Below are 18,504 nucleotides of genomic sequence, written 5' to 3' on the forward strand. Positions count from 1 at the left end.
CACACATCCAGTATCAGACTTTTCCCTTGTCCTCAGCTATGTGTAGTCCAATCTATGATGTAATGTCCAGACTGGGGCTCCTGGGGTTTTGGACTGTAGTAATGCAGTGAAGGATCCCAGTGTGTTTGGACCTCTCGGTCCTGCTCTGTTCCCCTGCTCTGTTCCCCTGCTCTGTTCCCCTGCTCTACTCCCAAAGCAAACATAGCAATTACAGCCGCTGTCAGTCAGTGTCAGACACAGCATCGGTGATCAATTGTGACCGCTGGACCCTGGATATTAGACGTGTCTGTGTCATAGAACATGCAGAGGAGGTAAATCCTCCCCCAGCTACGTAGCTCTTCCAGGCCTGCCGTTCACTCCTCTCCTCTCCTCTCCTCTCCTCTCCTCTCCTCTCCTCTCCTCTCCTCTCCTCTCCTCTCCTCTCCTCTCCTCTCCTCTCCTCTCCTCTCCTCTCCTCTCCTCTCCTCTCCTCTCCTCTTCTCTCCTCTCCTCCTGGACCCAAAGGGGATCCATTTTGAGGGCTGCTTTTTACCAAGCAACATGGGCAGGTTAGGTCTATGCCACTCAAAGCACAACCTCGTCTCCATCACCAAATAAACAAACTACTCAATGTTTTGCTTCCACAGTTCCTTTAAAATATCTACCTAGTCTCCTTCATGGTGCAAAACCTCTTTAGCAGAAAGCACCACGACTCTAGTCGCCCAGTAACACAGCAATGTCTTTGTATCTCTGGCGTATCTTTATACCATTCTCCCTCAGTGGTAGTGACTCTCTCATCCCCCCACTGTATAGAATGAGATACACCACATCCATACATTCACACACAGTCTGGAGGGAGAGAAGAGAGGCTGTGTGTCTGTCTCAATCAGCCAGCCTGGACTATACCGTGTAAGTTAACAGCCATACACACTGACCTCAGAGCTGTTGTTTAATCATCAGGGCATTTTAATGGCTTGTCAGAGTAATGAAATATGGTTGGAGGCTACCTGGTGCAAACATTACTATAAATCCCTCTCACACAAGCTGACGTGGGGCTTAATGGTTATAAATCATCACTTTAGGGAGAGAAAAATGACAGCTATTAAAATAATGAATGGGATGATTAATTTTTCACATTAAAGATTAAAAGCTATGAGAGGTATCATTAGATATTTGAGCTGCCGTAAACGTTTGAAAGTGAGAGCTTATTTTCCGCAGTTTATGACGCCCTCCGTTTCTTCATTGTCATCCAAGTTTCTGCCCAAGTTGGCTGTCTGGGCTGCACTGACAGAGGCATTCCTTCCTCCTAATTTGTGCTGTTGTAAAAATGCTCAGAGGAGAAGCCTTGAAGAACAGTCATGGCTGCAGGCAGTACAGGGCCTCCACAGCCACTCTGCAGGGGCTCCCCAAGGCTCTCACAGGCATCTTCAAAACCTCCCAAATTATTTCACCCCTCTAAAGCTGTCAGGGCCGACTTAATAGGAACCAGAGGAAGTGATAGGGGGCTAGTTTGGGGTTTGATTAAATCATGTTATCATGTTGGAATGCTATGAGCTGTTAGCTATATAATATTAGTGGGTAACTGTATTAGCAACTGATTATTCAGCCCTGTGCATACATGACATACTTAGGGAGAACGCATATGCACACACATGCTCAGTGGGCTTACATAAATCCCCATGTATAGACAACCAATGACAGGCTCTCTCTATCTCGCCGATGGCTCCCAAGAGAAGGTGCTTTATAGCACAACAATTCCTAATTCAGCTTTCACTTCTATGGGACCTGCCATGTTGTTCACACATACGGTATATCACCCAAATTGCAAGGCAAAAGATTAGAGGGAGAAGCATAATTAGAGCATTAATAACCATGCATGTTAGGGAACATAAGTAATTGAGTTTTTCATGATGAATGGGAATCCAAACAAGGCAGGAGAGAGTGAAAGGCTCCATTAGATATTCCAGGCATGGTTCAGTCTCAGTAGAGGCGTGAATATCACACTTTTCCCACTGTTGCCCAATTATTTCTGTGTTCCCAGGCAATGATAGAATTGCTTGTCCAACTGCAGCCTTCAAAGGGATAATCTAATCGTCTCATTGAAGCAATGGCTCCATTTGTTGGCACCGAAAGAAGCATTGGTTAGTAAAGTGATCCGCTCAGAACAGAGCCAGGTATTTGTTTAGCTAACTAACTTATTTACAAAGCAGTGGGACATTTAAAGAACTCCTCTGGCATTCTGCGTGCATAGTTCCTTTTTCATTTAGGGTTCTCTCACTCTTCCTCTCTTCCCTGTGTTTTATTTCATCCCCTGTCACCGGAGACAGTTGTGATGGGTGCCCACACCTCCTTCATGTGTTTCCAGCCCTCCTCTCTGCTTCGTCTGCTAATGATCCAGGGAGACCAAATACAGGGCCGCGCTGGAACAAAATGGCCGCCAGAGCTGCCCGCTTATATCTCAGCCCTCCCTCCCCAAATCAATTCTGACATTTAATTCTGCCCTTATAGAAGGTAATGGTGCATTCAGGGGTTGTTACCGATAATGTTGAAATGGTATTGCTGGGTTTCACTGAACAGATGAACTCTAACCTCTACTGCTGAATGGTCTTTGGTTTTCCCTCCCCAGGTTGCCTTAACGGCGATCTTGTGTTTTTTTAAAATGAATATCTGGCTTAAATGTTGATATTTAAATATCTTTGTTGGTCCATCCGGGGAAACATCCCACTGGGCACACACTGGTTGAATCAACGATGTTTCCACTTCATTTTAAACGATTTACGTCAAACCAATGTGGAATTAACGTTGAATTGTGCCCAGTGGGATATGTCTCGTCTTGACAGAAAAGCAGCCATAGTTCTTACCAGCCCCTCTATTTCTAGCAGCAGAACTCTTTAAGTCAGTTAGTCAATATGTTGTTTCTAATATATTATTTACTGGCTTTGACTTGTTGTGTATCAGAATGTCATGAACAACTGGTTCAGTTTTTGCAGTCGTAATCATGTTGAGAGGAATCACAGAGCCAGATGTCGAGGACTCATTTTACAGTGTTTATGCTTTCCTCGAAGTTTATGTAAAATTCATCCATTCCCTGGTTTATTTATCCCCATTTGTACAGTCTCAACAATTAGTCAATTCCCAATCAACAACAGAGAATAAATTGCTTTTAATTACTTTTGATAAATGACAAATTGTGTTGGCATGGCTCCCTGCAAATGCTTAATTGGGAGGAGGGCGGGGTGAGAAGGCGGGCTCAGCGAGATGGGATTTCTGGGGGATGAAATCAATGCAGTTTTCTCTGTGCTTCACCGGCTGGGCTGCTGGGCCCCAGCCAACCTGAGGCCTGCTCAGATACACAGCTCAGCAGAAACATTCACAGTAGGAGAGCACTCACACACTTAAACAACACACGCACACAAGCAGGCAGGCAGGGACACACACGCACAAACAAATAAATACACACATTTGACTCGTTGTAAATGTCTGCAACTGCCTGCCTTGGTCCTCCTGTCTAAACTGAGGATGTGTTGCCTTGTGTCTACAGGGTTTGTTAGTATCAACAGTGAGTGAATCACCCAGCTTTGGCCCGTCCGGCGTTACCTGTACATGGAGACCCCCAGCTGGTCAGGTACGTCCCTCTGCCTCTCTCTCTCCAACACACACACACACACCTGCTCTCTCTCTACCTGCCTCTCTATCACACACACACACACACACACACACACACACACACACACACACACACACACACACACACACACACACACACACACACACACACACACACACACACACACACACACACACACACACACACACACACACACACACACACCTGCTCTCTACCTGCCTCTCTATTACTCTACACTGCACACACACACACACACACACACACACACACACACACACACACACACACACACACACACACACACACACACACACACACACACACACACACACACACACACACACACACACACCTGCTCTCTCTCTCCCTACCTCTCTATTACACACACACACACACACACACACACACACACACACACACACACACACACACACACACACACACACACACACACACACACACACACACACACACACACACACACACACACACACACACACACACACACACACACACACACACACACACACCTGCTCTCTCTCTCCCTACCTCTCTATTACACACACACACACACACACACACACACACACACACACACACACACACACACACACACACACACACACACACACACACACACACACACACACACACACACACACACACACACACACACACACACACACACACACACACACACACACACACACACACACACACACACACACCTGCTCTCTCTCTACCTGCCTCTCTATTACACACACACACACACACACACACACACACACACACACACACACACACACACACACACACACACACACACACACACACACACACACACACACACACACACACACACACACACACACACACACACACACTCACTCACCACACCTGCTCTATCTCCCTACCTCTCTATTACACACACACACACACACACACACACACACACACACACACACACACACACACACACACACACACACACACACACACACACACACACACACACACACACACACACACACACACACACACACACACACACACACACACACACACACACACACACACACTACCTGCCTCACTATTACACACACACACACACACTGCTCTCTCTCTACCTGCCTCTCTATTACACACACACACACACACACACACACACACACACACACACACACACACACACACACACACACACACACACACACACACACACACACACACACACACACACACACACACACACACACACACACACACACACACACACACACACCAATACTTGCTCTCTCTGTACCTGTTTCTCTGCATGTGTGTATCCTCTGTCATTACACCTTTGTGTGTACTTCTTTAAAACACCAACTTTAAGACCGTCAATCAACCTGATGTGGTCAGATAGCGGAAGACTAGCTCGGCTCCTCCACAAGGCTTTCATCCATATGGCCGTGGCCCAGGCAGGGGCCCATGTGTGTGTTCCCTGCTCCCCTGGCTGGCCTCGCAGGAGACATACAGCAGGTGGCATTGAGGATCAATGGGCCTTCTCTCTCCTCTCCTGCCCCCCTCTCTCTCTGCCAGTATATCCTCTCTCCTCCCCTCTCCTGCCCCCCTCTCTCTCTGCCAGTATACCCTCTCTCCTCCCCTCTCCTGCCCCCTCTCTCTCTGCCAGTATATCCTCTCTCCTCCCCTCTCCTGCCCCCTCTCTCTCTGCCAGTATATTCTCTCTCCTCCCTCTCCTGCCCCCTCTCTCTCTGCCAGTATATCCTCTCTCCTCCCCTCCTGCCCCACTCTCTCTCTGCCAGTATATCCTCTCTCCTCCCCTCTCCTGCCCCCTCTCTCTCTGCCAGTATATCCTCTCTCCTCCCTCTCCTGCCCCCTCTCTCTCTGCCAGTATATCCTCTCTCCTCCCCCCTCTCCTGCCCCCGTCTCTCTCTGCCATTACATCTGCTTTGCTTTATCTTGGCCAGGTTACAGTTGTAAATGAGAACTTAGCTTATTACCTGGTTAAATAAAGGTGAAATAAACAAACAAAATAAAAATATTGTCTCCTCCCCTGCCTCTCCCTCTCTACCATGAGATTCTCTCTCCTCCCCTGCCTCTCCCTCTCTACCATGAGATTCTCTCTCCTCCCCTGCCTCTCCCTCTCTACCATGAGATTCTCTCTCCTCCCCTGCCTCTCCCTCTCTACCATGAGATTCTCTCTCCTCCCCTGCCTCTCCCTCTCTACCATGAGATTCTCTCTCCTCCCCTGCCTCTCCCTCTCTACCATGAGATTCTCTCTCCTCCCCTGCCTCTCCCTCTCTACCATGAGATTCTCTCTCCTCCCCTGCCTCTCCCTCTCTACCATGAGATTCTCTCTCCTCCCCTGCCTCTCCCTCTCTACCATGAGATTCTCTCTCCTCCCCTGCCTCTCCCTCTCTACCATGAGATTCTCTCTCCTCCCCTGCCTCTCCCTCTCTACCATGAGATTCTCTCTCCCCCTCCCCCTGCCTCTCCCTCTACCATGAGATTCTCTCTCCTCCCCTGCCTCTCCCTCTCTACCATGAGATTCTCTCTCCTCCCCTGCCTCTCCCTCTCTACCATGAGATTCTCTCTCCTCCCCTGCCTCTCCCTCTCTACCATGAGATTCTCTCTCCTCCCCTGCCTCTCCCTCTCTACCATGAGATTCTCTCTCCTCCCCTGCCTCTCCCTCTCTACCATGAGATTCTCTCTCCTCCCCTGCCTCTCCCTCTCTACCATGAGATTCTCTATCCTCCCCTGCCTCTCCCTCTCTACCATGAGATTCTCTCTCCTCCCCTCTCCCTCTCTACCATGAGATTCTCTCTCCCCTCCTCTCCCTCTCTACCATGAGATTCTCTATCCTCCCCTGCCTCTCCCTCTCTACCATGAGATTCTCTCTCCTCCCCTGCCTCTCCCTCTCTACCATGAGATTCTCTCTCCTCCCCTGCCTCTCCCTCTCTACCATGAGATTCTCTCTCCTCCCCTGCCTCTCCCTCTCTACCATGAGATTCTCTATCCTCCCCTGCCTCTCCCTCTCTACCATGAGATTCTCTCTCCTCCCCTGCCTCTCCCTCTCTACCATGAGATTCTCTCTCCTCCCCTGCCTCTCCCTCTCTACCATGAGATTCTCTCACCTCCCCTGCCTCTCCCTCTCTACCATGAGATTCTCTCTCCTCCCCTGCCTCTCCCTCTCTACCATGAGATTCTCTCTCCTCCCCTGCCTCTCCCTCTCTACCATGAGATTCTCTCTCCTCCCCTGCCTCTCCCTCTCTACCATGAGATTCTCTCTCCTCCCCTGCCTCTCCTCTCTACCATGAGATTCTCTATCCTCCCCTGCCTCTCCCTCTCTACCATGAGATTCTCTCTCCTCCCCTGCCTCTCCCTCTCTACCATGAGATTCTCTCTCCTCCCCTGCCTCTCCCTCTCTACCATGAGATTCTCTATCCTCCCCTGCCTCTCCCTCTCTACCATGAGATTCTCTCTCCTCCCCTGCCTCTCCCTCTCTACCATGAGATTCTCTCTCCTCCCCTGCCTCTCCCTCTCTACCATGAGATTCTCTCTCCTCCCCTGCCTCTCCCTCTCTACCATGAGATTCTCTCTCCTCCCCTGCCTCTCCCTCTCTACCATGAGATTCTCTCTCCTCCCCTGCCTCTCCCTCTCTACCATGAGATTCTCTCTCCTCCCCTGCCTCTCCCTCTCTACCATGAGATTCTCTCTCCTCCCCTGCCTCTCCCTCTCTACCATGAGATTCTCTCTCCTCCCCTGCCTCTCCCTCTCTACCATGAGATTCTCTCTCCTCCCCTGCCTCTCCCTCTCTACCATGAGATTCTCTCTCCTCCCCTGCCTCTCCCTCTCTACCATGAGATTCTCTTCTCCCCTCTCCTCCCCTGCCTCTCCCTCTCTACCATGAGATTCTCTATCCTCCCCTGCCTCTCCCTCTCTACCATGAGATTCTCTCTCCTCCCCTGCCTCTCCCTCTCTACCATGAGATTCTCTCTCCTCCCCTGCCTCTCCCTCTCTACCATGAGATTCTCTCTCCTCCCCTGCCTCTCCCTCTCTACCATGAGATTCTCTCTCCTCCCCTGCCTCTCCCTCTCTACCATGAGATTCTCTCTCCTCCCCTGCCTCTCCCTCTCTACCATGAGATTCTCTTCCTCCCCTGCCTCTCCCTCTACCATGAGATTCTCTCTCCTCCCCTGCCTCTCCCTCTCTACCATGAGATTCTCTCTCCTCCCCTGCCTCTCCCTCTCTACCATGAGATTCTCTCTCCTCCCCTGCCTCTCCCTCTACCATGAGATTCTCTATCCTCCCCTGCCTCTCCCTCTCTACCATGAGATTCTCTCTCCTCCCCTGCCTCTCCCTCTCTACCATGAGATTCTCTCTCCTCCCCTGCCTCTCCCTCTCTACCATGAGATTCTCTATCCTCCCCTGCCTCTCCCTCTCTACCATGAGATTCTCTATCCTCCCCTGCCTCTCCCTCTCTACCATGAGATTCTCTCTCCTCCCCTGCCTCTCCCTCTCTACCATGAGATTCTCTATCCTCCCCTGCCTCTCCCTCTCTACCATGAGATTCTCTCTCCTCCCCTGCCTCTCCCTCTCTACCATGAGATTCTCTCTCCTCCCCTGCCTCTCCTCTCTACCATGAGATTCTCTCTCCTCCCCTGCCTCTCCCTCTCTACCATGAGATTCTCTCTCCTCCCCTGCCTCTCCCTCTCTACCATGAGATTCTCTCATCCTCCCCTGCCTCTCCCTCTCTACCATGAGATTCTCTATCCTCCCCTGCCTCTCCCTCTCTACCATGAGATTCTCTCTCCTCCCCTGCCTCTCCCTCTCTACCATGAGATTCTCTCTCCTCCCCTGCCTCTCCCTCTCTACCATGAGATTCTCTCTCCTCCCCTGCCTCTCCCTCTCTACCATGAGATTCTCTCTCCTCCCCTGCCTCTCCTCTCTACCATGAGATTCTCTCTCCTCCCCTGCCTCTCCCTCTCTACCATGAGATTCTCTCTCCTCCCCTGCCTCTCCCTCTCTACCATGAGATTCTCTCTCCTCCCCTGCCTCTCCCTCTCTACCATGAGATTCTCTCTCCTCCCCTGCCTCTCCCTCTCTACCATGAGATTCTCTCTCCTCCCCTGCCTCTCCCTCTCTACCATGAGATTCTCTCTCCTCCCCTGCCTCTCCCTCTCTACCATGAGATTCTCTATCCTCCCCTGCCTCTCCCTCTCTACCATGAGATTCTCTATCCTCCCCTGCCTCTCCCTCTACCATGAGATTCTCTATCCTCCCCTGCCTCTCCCTCTCTACCATGAGATTCTCTCTCCTCCCCTGCCTCTCCCTCTCTACCATGAGATTCTCTCTCCTCCCCTGCCTCTCCCTCTACCATGAGATTCTCTATCCTCCCCTGCCTCTCCCTCTCTACCATGAGATTCTCTATCCTCCCCTGCCTCTCCCTCTCTACCATGAGATTCTCTCTCCTCCCCTGCCTCTCCCTCTCTACCATGAGATTCTCTATCCTCCCCTGCCTCTCCCTCTCTACCATGAGATTCTCTCTCCTCCCCTGCCTCTCCCTCTCTACCATGAGATTCTCTCTCCTCCCCTGCCTCTCCCTCTCTACCATGAGATTCTCTCTCCTCCCCTGCCTCTCCCTCTCTACCATGAGATTCTCTCTCCTCCCCTGCCTCTCCCTCTCTACCATGAGATTCTCTCTCCTCCCCTGCCTCTCCCTCTCTACCATGAGATTCTCTCCCTCCCCTGCCTCTCCCTCTACCATGAGATTCTCTCTCCTCCCCTGCCTCTCCCTCTCTACCATGAGATTCTCTCTCCTCCCCTGCCTCTCCCTCTCTACCATGAGATTCTCTCTCCTCCCCTGCCTCTCCCTCTCTACCATGAGATTCTCTCTCCTCCCCTGCCTCTCCCTCTCTACCATGAGATTCTCTCTCCTCCCCTGCCTCTCCCTCTCTACCATGAGATTCTCTCTCCTCCCCTGCCTCTCCCTCTCTACCATGAGATTCTCTCCTCCCCTGCCTCTCCCTCTCTACCATGAGATTCTCTCTCCTCCCCTGCCTCTCCCTCTACCATGAGATTCTCTCTCCTCCCCTGCCTCTCCCTCTCTACCATGAGATTCTCTCCTCCCCCCTGCCTCTCCCTCTCTACCATGAGATTCTCTCTCCTCCCCTGCCTCTCCCTCTCTACCATGAGATTCTCTCTCCTCCCCTGCCTCTCCCTCTCTACCATGAGATTCTCTCTCCTCCCCTGCCTCTCCCTCTCTACCATGAGATTCTCTCTCCTCCCCTGCCTCTCCCTCTCTACCATGAGATTCTCTCTCTCTGCCATTACCTTTCCACTCCACAACCTTCAGCCTCGAGTTTCCACTGGCGAGGCCCAAGAGGTGTGCCCATTGCACCTTACCACATCACACTGAGAGTGCTGTTTTCCATTAAACTAATTGCTTGGTTATAGTTCTATATTATTGCGGTGATCAGCGGTGTGGTGTGGTAATGATGGACATCCAGTGCTCCTGTGCTAGCTGGTGGGTGCCCCCCCCCCCCCAAACTGCGCTCACACAGTGCTGCTAACTCTGCTCATACACGAAACGGGAGCCAAAGTGCAGCTTTACGCTGATAAATAAACAAGTGTAAACAAAAAGGCTCCCCAAATGTTTTGATATAAGATTTAAATCAAATACCTAATCTCTTTGCATTCTCAACAGGTGCAACATTCCAATGATTTATGAAATAAACACTCGAGTTCTAGAGCCTGTTAATTTGCCGCTGTTAAAAACAGACAATATGGTACTAATTGGCTCTAATTTACCGTGGCCTCTAGTTAGACTTTCTTATATGATCACGATATAAGTATAATGAAAATTTGTTTTCAAGGCAGCTTGAGTCTCGTCCCCTGTCAAACAGAGCTCATTGACTACAATATTAGATTTCTCCCTCCTGCGTACTTTGTTCTTCTCTGTGTGTCAGCAGACCCCTGAAGAGCTTCTTTTCACTCATATCTAGGACATATGACTCTGTATTACTCCTGGGTGTGAAGTCCTAGTGTGCTATATTGGTACAAATGGACGGCTTCCCCAATCAGCCATCACACTAGAAGCTTTCAATCAGCAGGCGGAGAAGATGGAGATAACAATGAGTTCATTTAGCCACAAAGACTTTGTATGTATAATATTCCTTCAAGAGATAATATAACTGGTTCAACTGTTAGCTCGGCTTAGTGTGAGGAATCTGGTCCGTGGTGGTCTCACCGGTCCTAAACATCTCACTCTGCATGGTTGACCTGTGGGATTCCTTCAAAAATAGGCCACTTCCCCTCTGTCTGTTTTTGCGGCTATGATTATTACAGCCACACTGATTATCTTCCTGCTCTTATTTCACTATATAAAAGGGGCCGGGATAGAAAATCCTTGGCCGTTATTTTTTTTCTCCAGGTGTGGGTATTGATCTTTGCCTTTGCTGCAGGGGAGTCTGTTCACTTAAAAGGTCCACTGGTGTAGCAGGGCTTATTAAACAAATAGCCACAGAACAAGGCCACAATGGCTTTGAATCACGGACGAGGTTGGCTGTCTCAAAGCACCGCCCTATCAAATATGGAACACTCCGCTAACAAGGTGTGTAATCTATTTTAATCACATCGTAGTTGTTCAAACAAGGAGAAGGTTGAACATAACTAAGGGAGAACTGGTGGGGATTTGGGGGGGTGAATTGTATTTTGAAATTGAATGTGACGGCTGGAGACTGAGCTGGATTCTCCATGCATGGCTTCATAATGAAGGCGGACAAATGGTCAGTTATGGCTATAACTGTAGTGGTAGCTGGAGAATAGGAGTAAAGTCAGGGGTAATTCAGTGGCAGTAATACATTCACCTCATAGGGATGTTAGCTGGAGTTAGACGTGGATCAGGAGCTGTGGGGCTGCTGTGATGGTTGTTATCTCTCTCTGGTATCACTGTACTGGCAGATGAACATTGAAAACATTGAGAAGTTGTAGGTTATACAGGGACTATCTCCTCCTCAGGCCCTGCGGCAGAACACCATCTATTCTGCTATTATACCACCCCTGTACAGCAACACATTTCCTCACTTCTCATATTATTTCCCCCTCTCTCTCTCTTCCTTTTCTCCATTGGGTTCCGATTCTCCATTTCTTTCTATTTTATATACGGTGCTTGTCTCTGTCACAGACACACATACACGGATGGACACACACACACCTGGATGTAACACTGTGTTGATGATGGGCAGAGTTGAGGGAATGACTTGTGCTAGTCATCACAATTCAGGCAATCATCTGTTATACACATCTCACACTGGCTGGGCTCATGGGCTAGTGTTTTCAATCGTCTTTTTTCCTTCAGTCAGAAATTGTTCCTGACACTCTGACACTATACTAGGTTATGAATATATGAATATGTAGCGACCACATACACCCCACAGGTCAGACAAGTTAATGGATAAAGAACCAATTTATAGACCACTCTATAAGAAATACCACTTGTGGAATTGGTAGATAGACAGTACTAAAATCTTCTTATTGACATTAGAGGTTTTACATTTGAAATCATTTTGAACTCTAAATACACCTTACCAATAGCAATGCATCGATTTGAATCAGAATATGCCATTCAAACTGTGTGAAGTTATGGTCCTTTCAAAGTAAACACCCAATGCATTTCTAAATTCAAAATGGAATTGTTCAGCATCTCTTCCTCCGTTCCATTCTCTCTCTTTCTTTCTCTCCATCGTCTTATTGGTCTCTCACTCATATATAATTAGCTTACTTTGTGATTAATAGTTTAGATTTCACCGATTTTCAAAATTCCTCCTGTGTTACCGCCGGCAGTGTTTTCCTCAGCCCCCTCGCATGGCCGTAGGAGCTCCTCCACAGTGGAAGGGATTGGGGGAGAGGAGGAGGATGGAGGGGGGTGCCTGTGTCTTTAAAAGTGAGGAGCGAGGGAGCGGGCGGGCGGCTAGCTGGATTGTGCTGACGGCAGGGCTTTGGTTCAGAGCATGCCCATTAGAGGGAGCCATAAATCCTAGGCTCTCCGGGCCTGGCTGTGTCAGCAGTCCACTGAATGAATTGATTTTAAACGCCACCGGGAAAAAAAGAGGGAGAGAGAGACTCTTTAATTCAACCTCCAGCAGAAACCTCTTTTCTCTCCCTCTGCTTCTCAATTCAGAAGTGTCATTGAAAAGGAGTGAAGTCCTGAAACACTGAACCTGTCAGCAGCAACAAGCCCTGGGCTACAGCCTCAGTCCCTCCACACACCTGTGATTTACAGGAAAGGGGGAAACAGCAACAAGCCCTGGGCTACAGCCTCAGTCCCTCCACACACCTGTGATTTACAGGAAAGGGGGAAACAACAACAAGCCCTGGGCTACAGCCTCAGTCCCTCCACACACCTGTGATTTACAGGAAAGGGGGAAACAACAACAAGGGAAACAACAACAAGCCCTGGGCTACAGCCTCAGTCCCTCCACACACCTGTGATTTACAGGAAAGGGGAAACAACAACAAGCCCTGGGCTACAGCCTCAGTCCCTCCACACACCTGTGATTTACAGGAAAGGGGGTCCCTCCACACACCTGTGATTTACAGGAAACAACAACAAGCCCTGGGCTACAGCCTCAGTCCCTCCACACACCTGTGATTTACAGGAAAGGGGGAAACAACAACAAGCCCTGGGCTACAGCCTCAGTCCCTCCACACACCTGTGATTTACAGGAAAGGGGGAAACAAACAAGCCCTGGGCTACAGCCTCAGTCCCTCCACAAAGGAAAGGGGGAAACAACAACAAGCCCTGGGCTACAGCCTCAGTCCCTCTACATTTACACCTGTGATTTACAGGAAAGGAAAGGGGAAACAACAACAAGCCCTGGGCTACAGCCTCAGTCCCTCCACACACCTGTGATTTACAGGAAAGGGGGAAACACAACAAGCCCTGGGCTAAGCCCTCCCTCCACACACCTGTGATTTACAGGAAAGGGGGAAACAACAACAAGCCTCAGTCCCTCAGTCCCTCCACACACCTGTGATTTACAGGAAAGGGGGAAACAACAACAAGCCCTGGGCTACAGCCTCAGTCCCTCCACACACCTGTGATTTACAGGAAAGGGGGAAACAACAGGAAAGGGGAAACAAGCCCTGGGCTACAGCCTCAGTCCCTCCACACACCTGTGATTTACAGGAAAGGGGGAAACAACAACAAGCCCTGGGCTACAGCCTCAGTCCCTCCACACACCTGTGATTTACAGGAAAGAGGGAAACAACAACAAGCCCTGGGCTACAGCCTCAGTCCCTCCACACACCTGTGATTTACAGGAAAGAGGGAAACAACAACAAGCCCTGGGCTACAGCCTCAGTCCCTCCAAAGATTTACAGGAAAGGAAACAACAACAAGCCCTGGGCTACAGCCTCAGTCCCTCCACACACCTGTGATTTACAGGAAAGAGGGAAACAGCAACAAGCCCTGGGCTACAGCCTCAGTCCCTCCACACACCTGTGATTTACAGGAAAGGGGGAAACAACAACAAGCCCTGGGCTACAGCCTCAGTCCCTCCACACACCTGTGATTTACAGGAAAGGGGGAAACAACAACAAGCCCTGGGCTACAGCCTCAGTCCCTCCACACACCTGTGATTTACAGGAAAGGGGGAAACAACAACAAGCCCTGGGCTACAGCCTCAGTCCCTCCACACACCTGTGATTTACAGGAAAGGGGGAAACAACAACAAGCCCTGGGCTACAGCCTCAGTCCCTCCACACACCTGTGATTTACAGGAAAGGGGAAACAACAACAAGCCCTGGGCTACAGCCTCAGTCCCTCCACACACCTGTGATTTACAGGAAAGTCCCTCCACCTGTGATTTACAGGAAAGAGGGAAACAACAACAAGCCCTGGGAAACAACAACAAGCCCTGGGCTACAGCCTCAGTCCCTCCACACACCTGTGATTTACAGGAAAGGGGGAAACAACAACAAGCCCTGGGCTGCCTCAGTCCCTCCACACACCTGTGATTTACAGGAAAGAGGGAAACAACAACAAGCCCTGGGCTACAGTCCCTCCACACACCTGTGATTTACAGGAAAGGGGAAACAACAACAAGCCCTGGGCTACAGCCTCAGTCCCTCCACACACCTGTGATTTACAGGAAAGAGGGAAACAACAACAAGCCCTGGGCTACAGCCTCAGTCCCTCCACACACCTGTGATTTACAGGAAAGAGGGAAACAACAACAAGCCCTGGGCTACAGCCTCAGTCCCTCCACACACCTGTGATTTACAGGAAAGAGGGAAACAACAACAAGCCCTGGGCTACAGCCTCAGTCCCTCCACACACCTGTGATTTACAGGAAAGGGGGAAACAACATCACGCCACAAACCAAATGCATCTTAAATTCCAAACAGCATTTGTTCTTTCCCTCCAATGTTCAGTCCTCTTTTTAAATTACGGAGAGAAATGAGACATATTGTAAAAAATGTGCTCGGACATTTGAATTTCAAATGTGTTAGATTTGGAAATTGATGTATGTGTTTGTCTATTTAGGAGCAGCATCCATGTGGGCATGCATTTATATATTATCAGCATCAATGAAAAGCTGTGTGTCGTAGCCCTCCCCTCTCGTCTCTGTACCCCCATCGGGGTGCCTGCCTGTGATGCTGTGAGGGGCCTTACTATTCTAACCATCACATAAAACACAGCACACATGTACTCAAACACACACGCTTACACTTTCATGCATACTTACACTAATTATGTGCTCACACACTTACATTATGCTTAAACACACACATGCATGTATTCATGCACTTTTACTCTTTCACACACACACACACACACACACACACACACACACACACACACACACACACACACACACACACACACACACACACACACACACACACACACACACACACACACACACACACACACACACACACACACACACACACACACACACACACACACACACACACACACCGGTATCCCCCGGTGTGTGTCAGTGTGCCAGCTGGAAGGGGTCATCCCCTGCAGTGCTGCCCTTTGTGTCCTGCTCTGTGGTAATGCGTGTTGGACCCTTTACCACTGCCGTTGTGTGACAGCGTGGGTGCATGCACTGGGCTCTGCTCCGCTCCGCGTGGCGCAGCGCCGTGTGGTGAGGTATTCCCCAGAGAGCCCAGCAGCAGAGACAACAGCAGGGACTTCCTGAGAGTAGCGTGGCCTGGCAGGGTGAGGACTGACCCTCGTAAAAACCCCAGCCTCAGCCGACTGATGTGGAACAGTGCGATGAGAGAGAGAGAGAGAGAGAGAGAGAGAGAGAGAGGAATGGATGGAACGAGAGAGAAGGCAGCATCCTCTCTGGCTCATTACACTGTTTAAAGAGCCAGCGCCTCTGAATCACCTGCCCAGCTCCACGCTTCAAATAAGCCCAGCCACCAGGGATCATACATCAACTTCTCCATCAGTCCCCGGTGCCGCTTTCTCACCATTCTCCCCCTCCCAATCAAACCAGCCGCATATCACATTCACATGTATGGAATTCAGCTGAACAGATAATGCAGAGAATCAAACAGAATACATTGCCCGAGCGCCAAATTATTGAATAATGCAGAGTGAATATAGGAGTGTGACAATTTAATGTGCCTCATCATGTAAACCTGTTAATTGAATATTTTGCATATACGCCAGGCAACATCCATGGCCTAGTTGTGTTACATGAACAGCCTTAATGCTCGGTTCTTCCTCATCTCAAAAGCACACTTTCTCATGCCTAATTACCCCGAGGCTCTGGGCTGGAGGAAGGAGCGACTGGCGACGTATTACGATACAGATTGCGAGTATATTTCACTTTGAAAAATGGGCAAAGCACACAGGAGTAAGGGCTTGATTACAAGGAGTGGGGCATAGAGCCTCTACATCTTCCTCCTTCCTCCCCTCGTTTCAATTATGGCTGACTGGAGGCCTGCTGCTGCCACGTCCTCGAATAAAACTAAAATATGATAAAACTGGAATATCAGGCCCGCCACTGATTGAACCCCCGAGCCATGTAAGGGCTGTAAGATACTCCACACGTAATTACAACGTTTGCCAATATTTTTTGACGGGGGGGTTCAACATGGATATGAGCGAGGGGGGTGGAAGTAGGTTTGTGGGGTGTGTGGTGGTGGGGGGGGGCATGAGCAGTGCTTATGACACATGATAAAAGCACGTTTCATTCTGACTTCCCTGAGGATAAGAAGAAACTTGCCTGTGTATATCCGTTCCACTGTCTTCTTCCTCTGCATAAGTGCACTGGTGTTGTTTTGAAGTCGGAGGATCATTACTCATGTGTAAGATGCATAAGCTCAGAAGATCTGCTGTCATAACACTGCAGACGGTGGTGCCGTGAATGCAAAAGAGGTGCATCTTCCTCTGGATGTGGAAAATTGAATATTAAGCTATATCATTTTAAGCACACAATAAAAACACGTCATTTCATCCAAACTCGCTTTCCTCATCATAAAAGATGGGACTGAGAATGTAGGGTAGAGATCTGTTCTCTCTCTCTCTCTCTCTCTCTCTCTCTCTCTCTCTCTCTCTCTCTCTCTCTCTCTCTCTCTCTCTCTCTCTCTCTCTCTCTCTCTCTCTCTCTCTCTCTCTCTCTCTCTGCCATGTTCTCTGAAAAGTTACCCTTTATGCCCCCTGACCCCCACAGATGTAGGTGGTGTCTCCCTGATGTCAATGTTAATCATAGTCCAGCACTCTGACCTGCCTGGTTCCCCCACCCCCTATCCAGCGCCCCCCACCCATGACAGAGTCAGGCTCTACCACACACAGCTTTACCAGGGGAAGCCTCTGCCAACATGGAAAGCTTCCTGTTCACATTGTGAGCTTGATAAGGATAGTGAAATGATAGAGACTAGCCACTGAATGGGCTAGTGTTTGTTTTGGCTGGTGTATTGAATAACAACAACTGGGATGGTCTGAAATGTGTAAATGTATTTTCTCTCTGGTTCATGGCCAATATGGAGAGGTATCAGAGGATTCTTGTTGTTTTGAGTGTTGGATCGTGTCATAATACAGCTAGCTGCCTTTGAAAGTGGATGAGGAGATAGATCTCTTCGCTGAGGGAAGAGCGTGCCGCCACGGCAGAATCACAGTGGAGAGAAATCCAACCCTCTCGTTCGTCCCACTATGAAGGATTCAATCACACATCTGGCCCTCTGACCCGTCCCCTCACACACTAACAGCCAGGCTGGTCTCCAAAGAGCAGAGACGGATCACAGGAAGGCGGGATGTGTGGAAGCTAGAGCATGCCACCTCTCAGGACTTCTATCATAGGAGAAATTGAGAGTTGTCGCAGTGGAGAGTGACTAGCATGGTGGTGCGTTGATACATTGACACAGTGAATGTCTTGGACAGAGCAGTAAAAGTGCTGAGGTTGAAATGAAGCTGTTATCTCTGGCATGTATCACTAGGGAGGCAAGAAGCACCGGTGCAAAGGCCTGTTTGCTTTACTGTTATTGTCTCTGTGTGTTGGTCCCCTTCAAACAACCCTCAGGTTCAGCTCTTTTCTAACATCACACACATTTCCCTATATATTTATAACCCTAACCCTTCCTCTGACACCACCTTGTATGAAGGTCCTGAATGGCAGGAAGCTTGGCCCCAGTGATGTACTGAGCTGTACACACTACCCTCTTTATTGCCTTGTGGTCAGAGGCCGAGTAGTTGCCATACCAGGCGGTGATGCAACCAGTCAGGATGCTCTCGATGGTGCAGCTGTATTACGTTTTGAAGATCTGAGGACCCATGCCAAATCTTTTCAGTTTCCTGAAAGAGAATAGGCGGCAGGGTAGCCTAGTGGTTAGACCAGAAGGTTGCAAGTTCAAATCCCCCAGCTGACAAG

The 18,504-nt window shown here is 49.5% G+C and overlaps 1 protein-coding gene across 6 annotated transcripts in view; it reads left to right on the top strand.

The window, feature by feature from the left end:
- Nucleotides 1-18,504, top strand: part of LOC124000085 (RNA binding protein fox-1 homolog 3-like) — a 458,756-nt gene that overhangs the window by 191,491 nt on the left and 248,761 nt on the right. For 4 of the 6 annotated variants that reach the window (XM_046306204.1, XM_046306199.1, XM_046306203.1 and 1 more), the window contains one exon: nt 3,521-3,604. The exons of the other annotated variants lie outside the window; for them this stretch is intronic. In XM_046306204.1, the coding sequence (XP_046162160.1) occupies nt 3,583-3,604 (22 nt within the window). In that variant the 5' untranslated portion in view covers nt 3,521-3,582. The remainder of the gene's footprint in view (nt 1-3,520; nt 3,605-18,504) is intronic. 6 annotated transcript variants of the gene reach the window in all.

Source organism: Oncorhynchus gorbuscha, linkage group LG16 (genome assembly GCF_021184085.1).
Source record: "Oncorhynchus gorbuscha isolate QuinsamMale2020 ecotype Even-year linkage group LG16, OgorEven_v1.0, whole genome shotgun sequence".
NCBI lineage: Eukaryota > Metazoa > Chordata > Actinopteri > Salmoniformes > Salmonidae > Oncorhynchus > Oncorhynchus gorbuscha.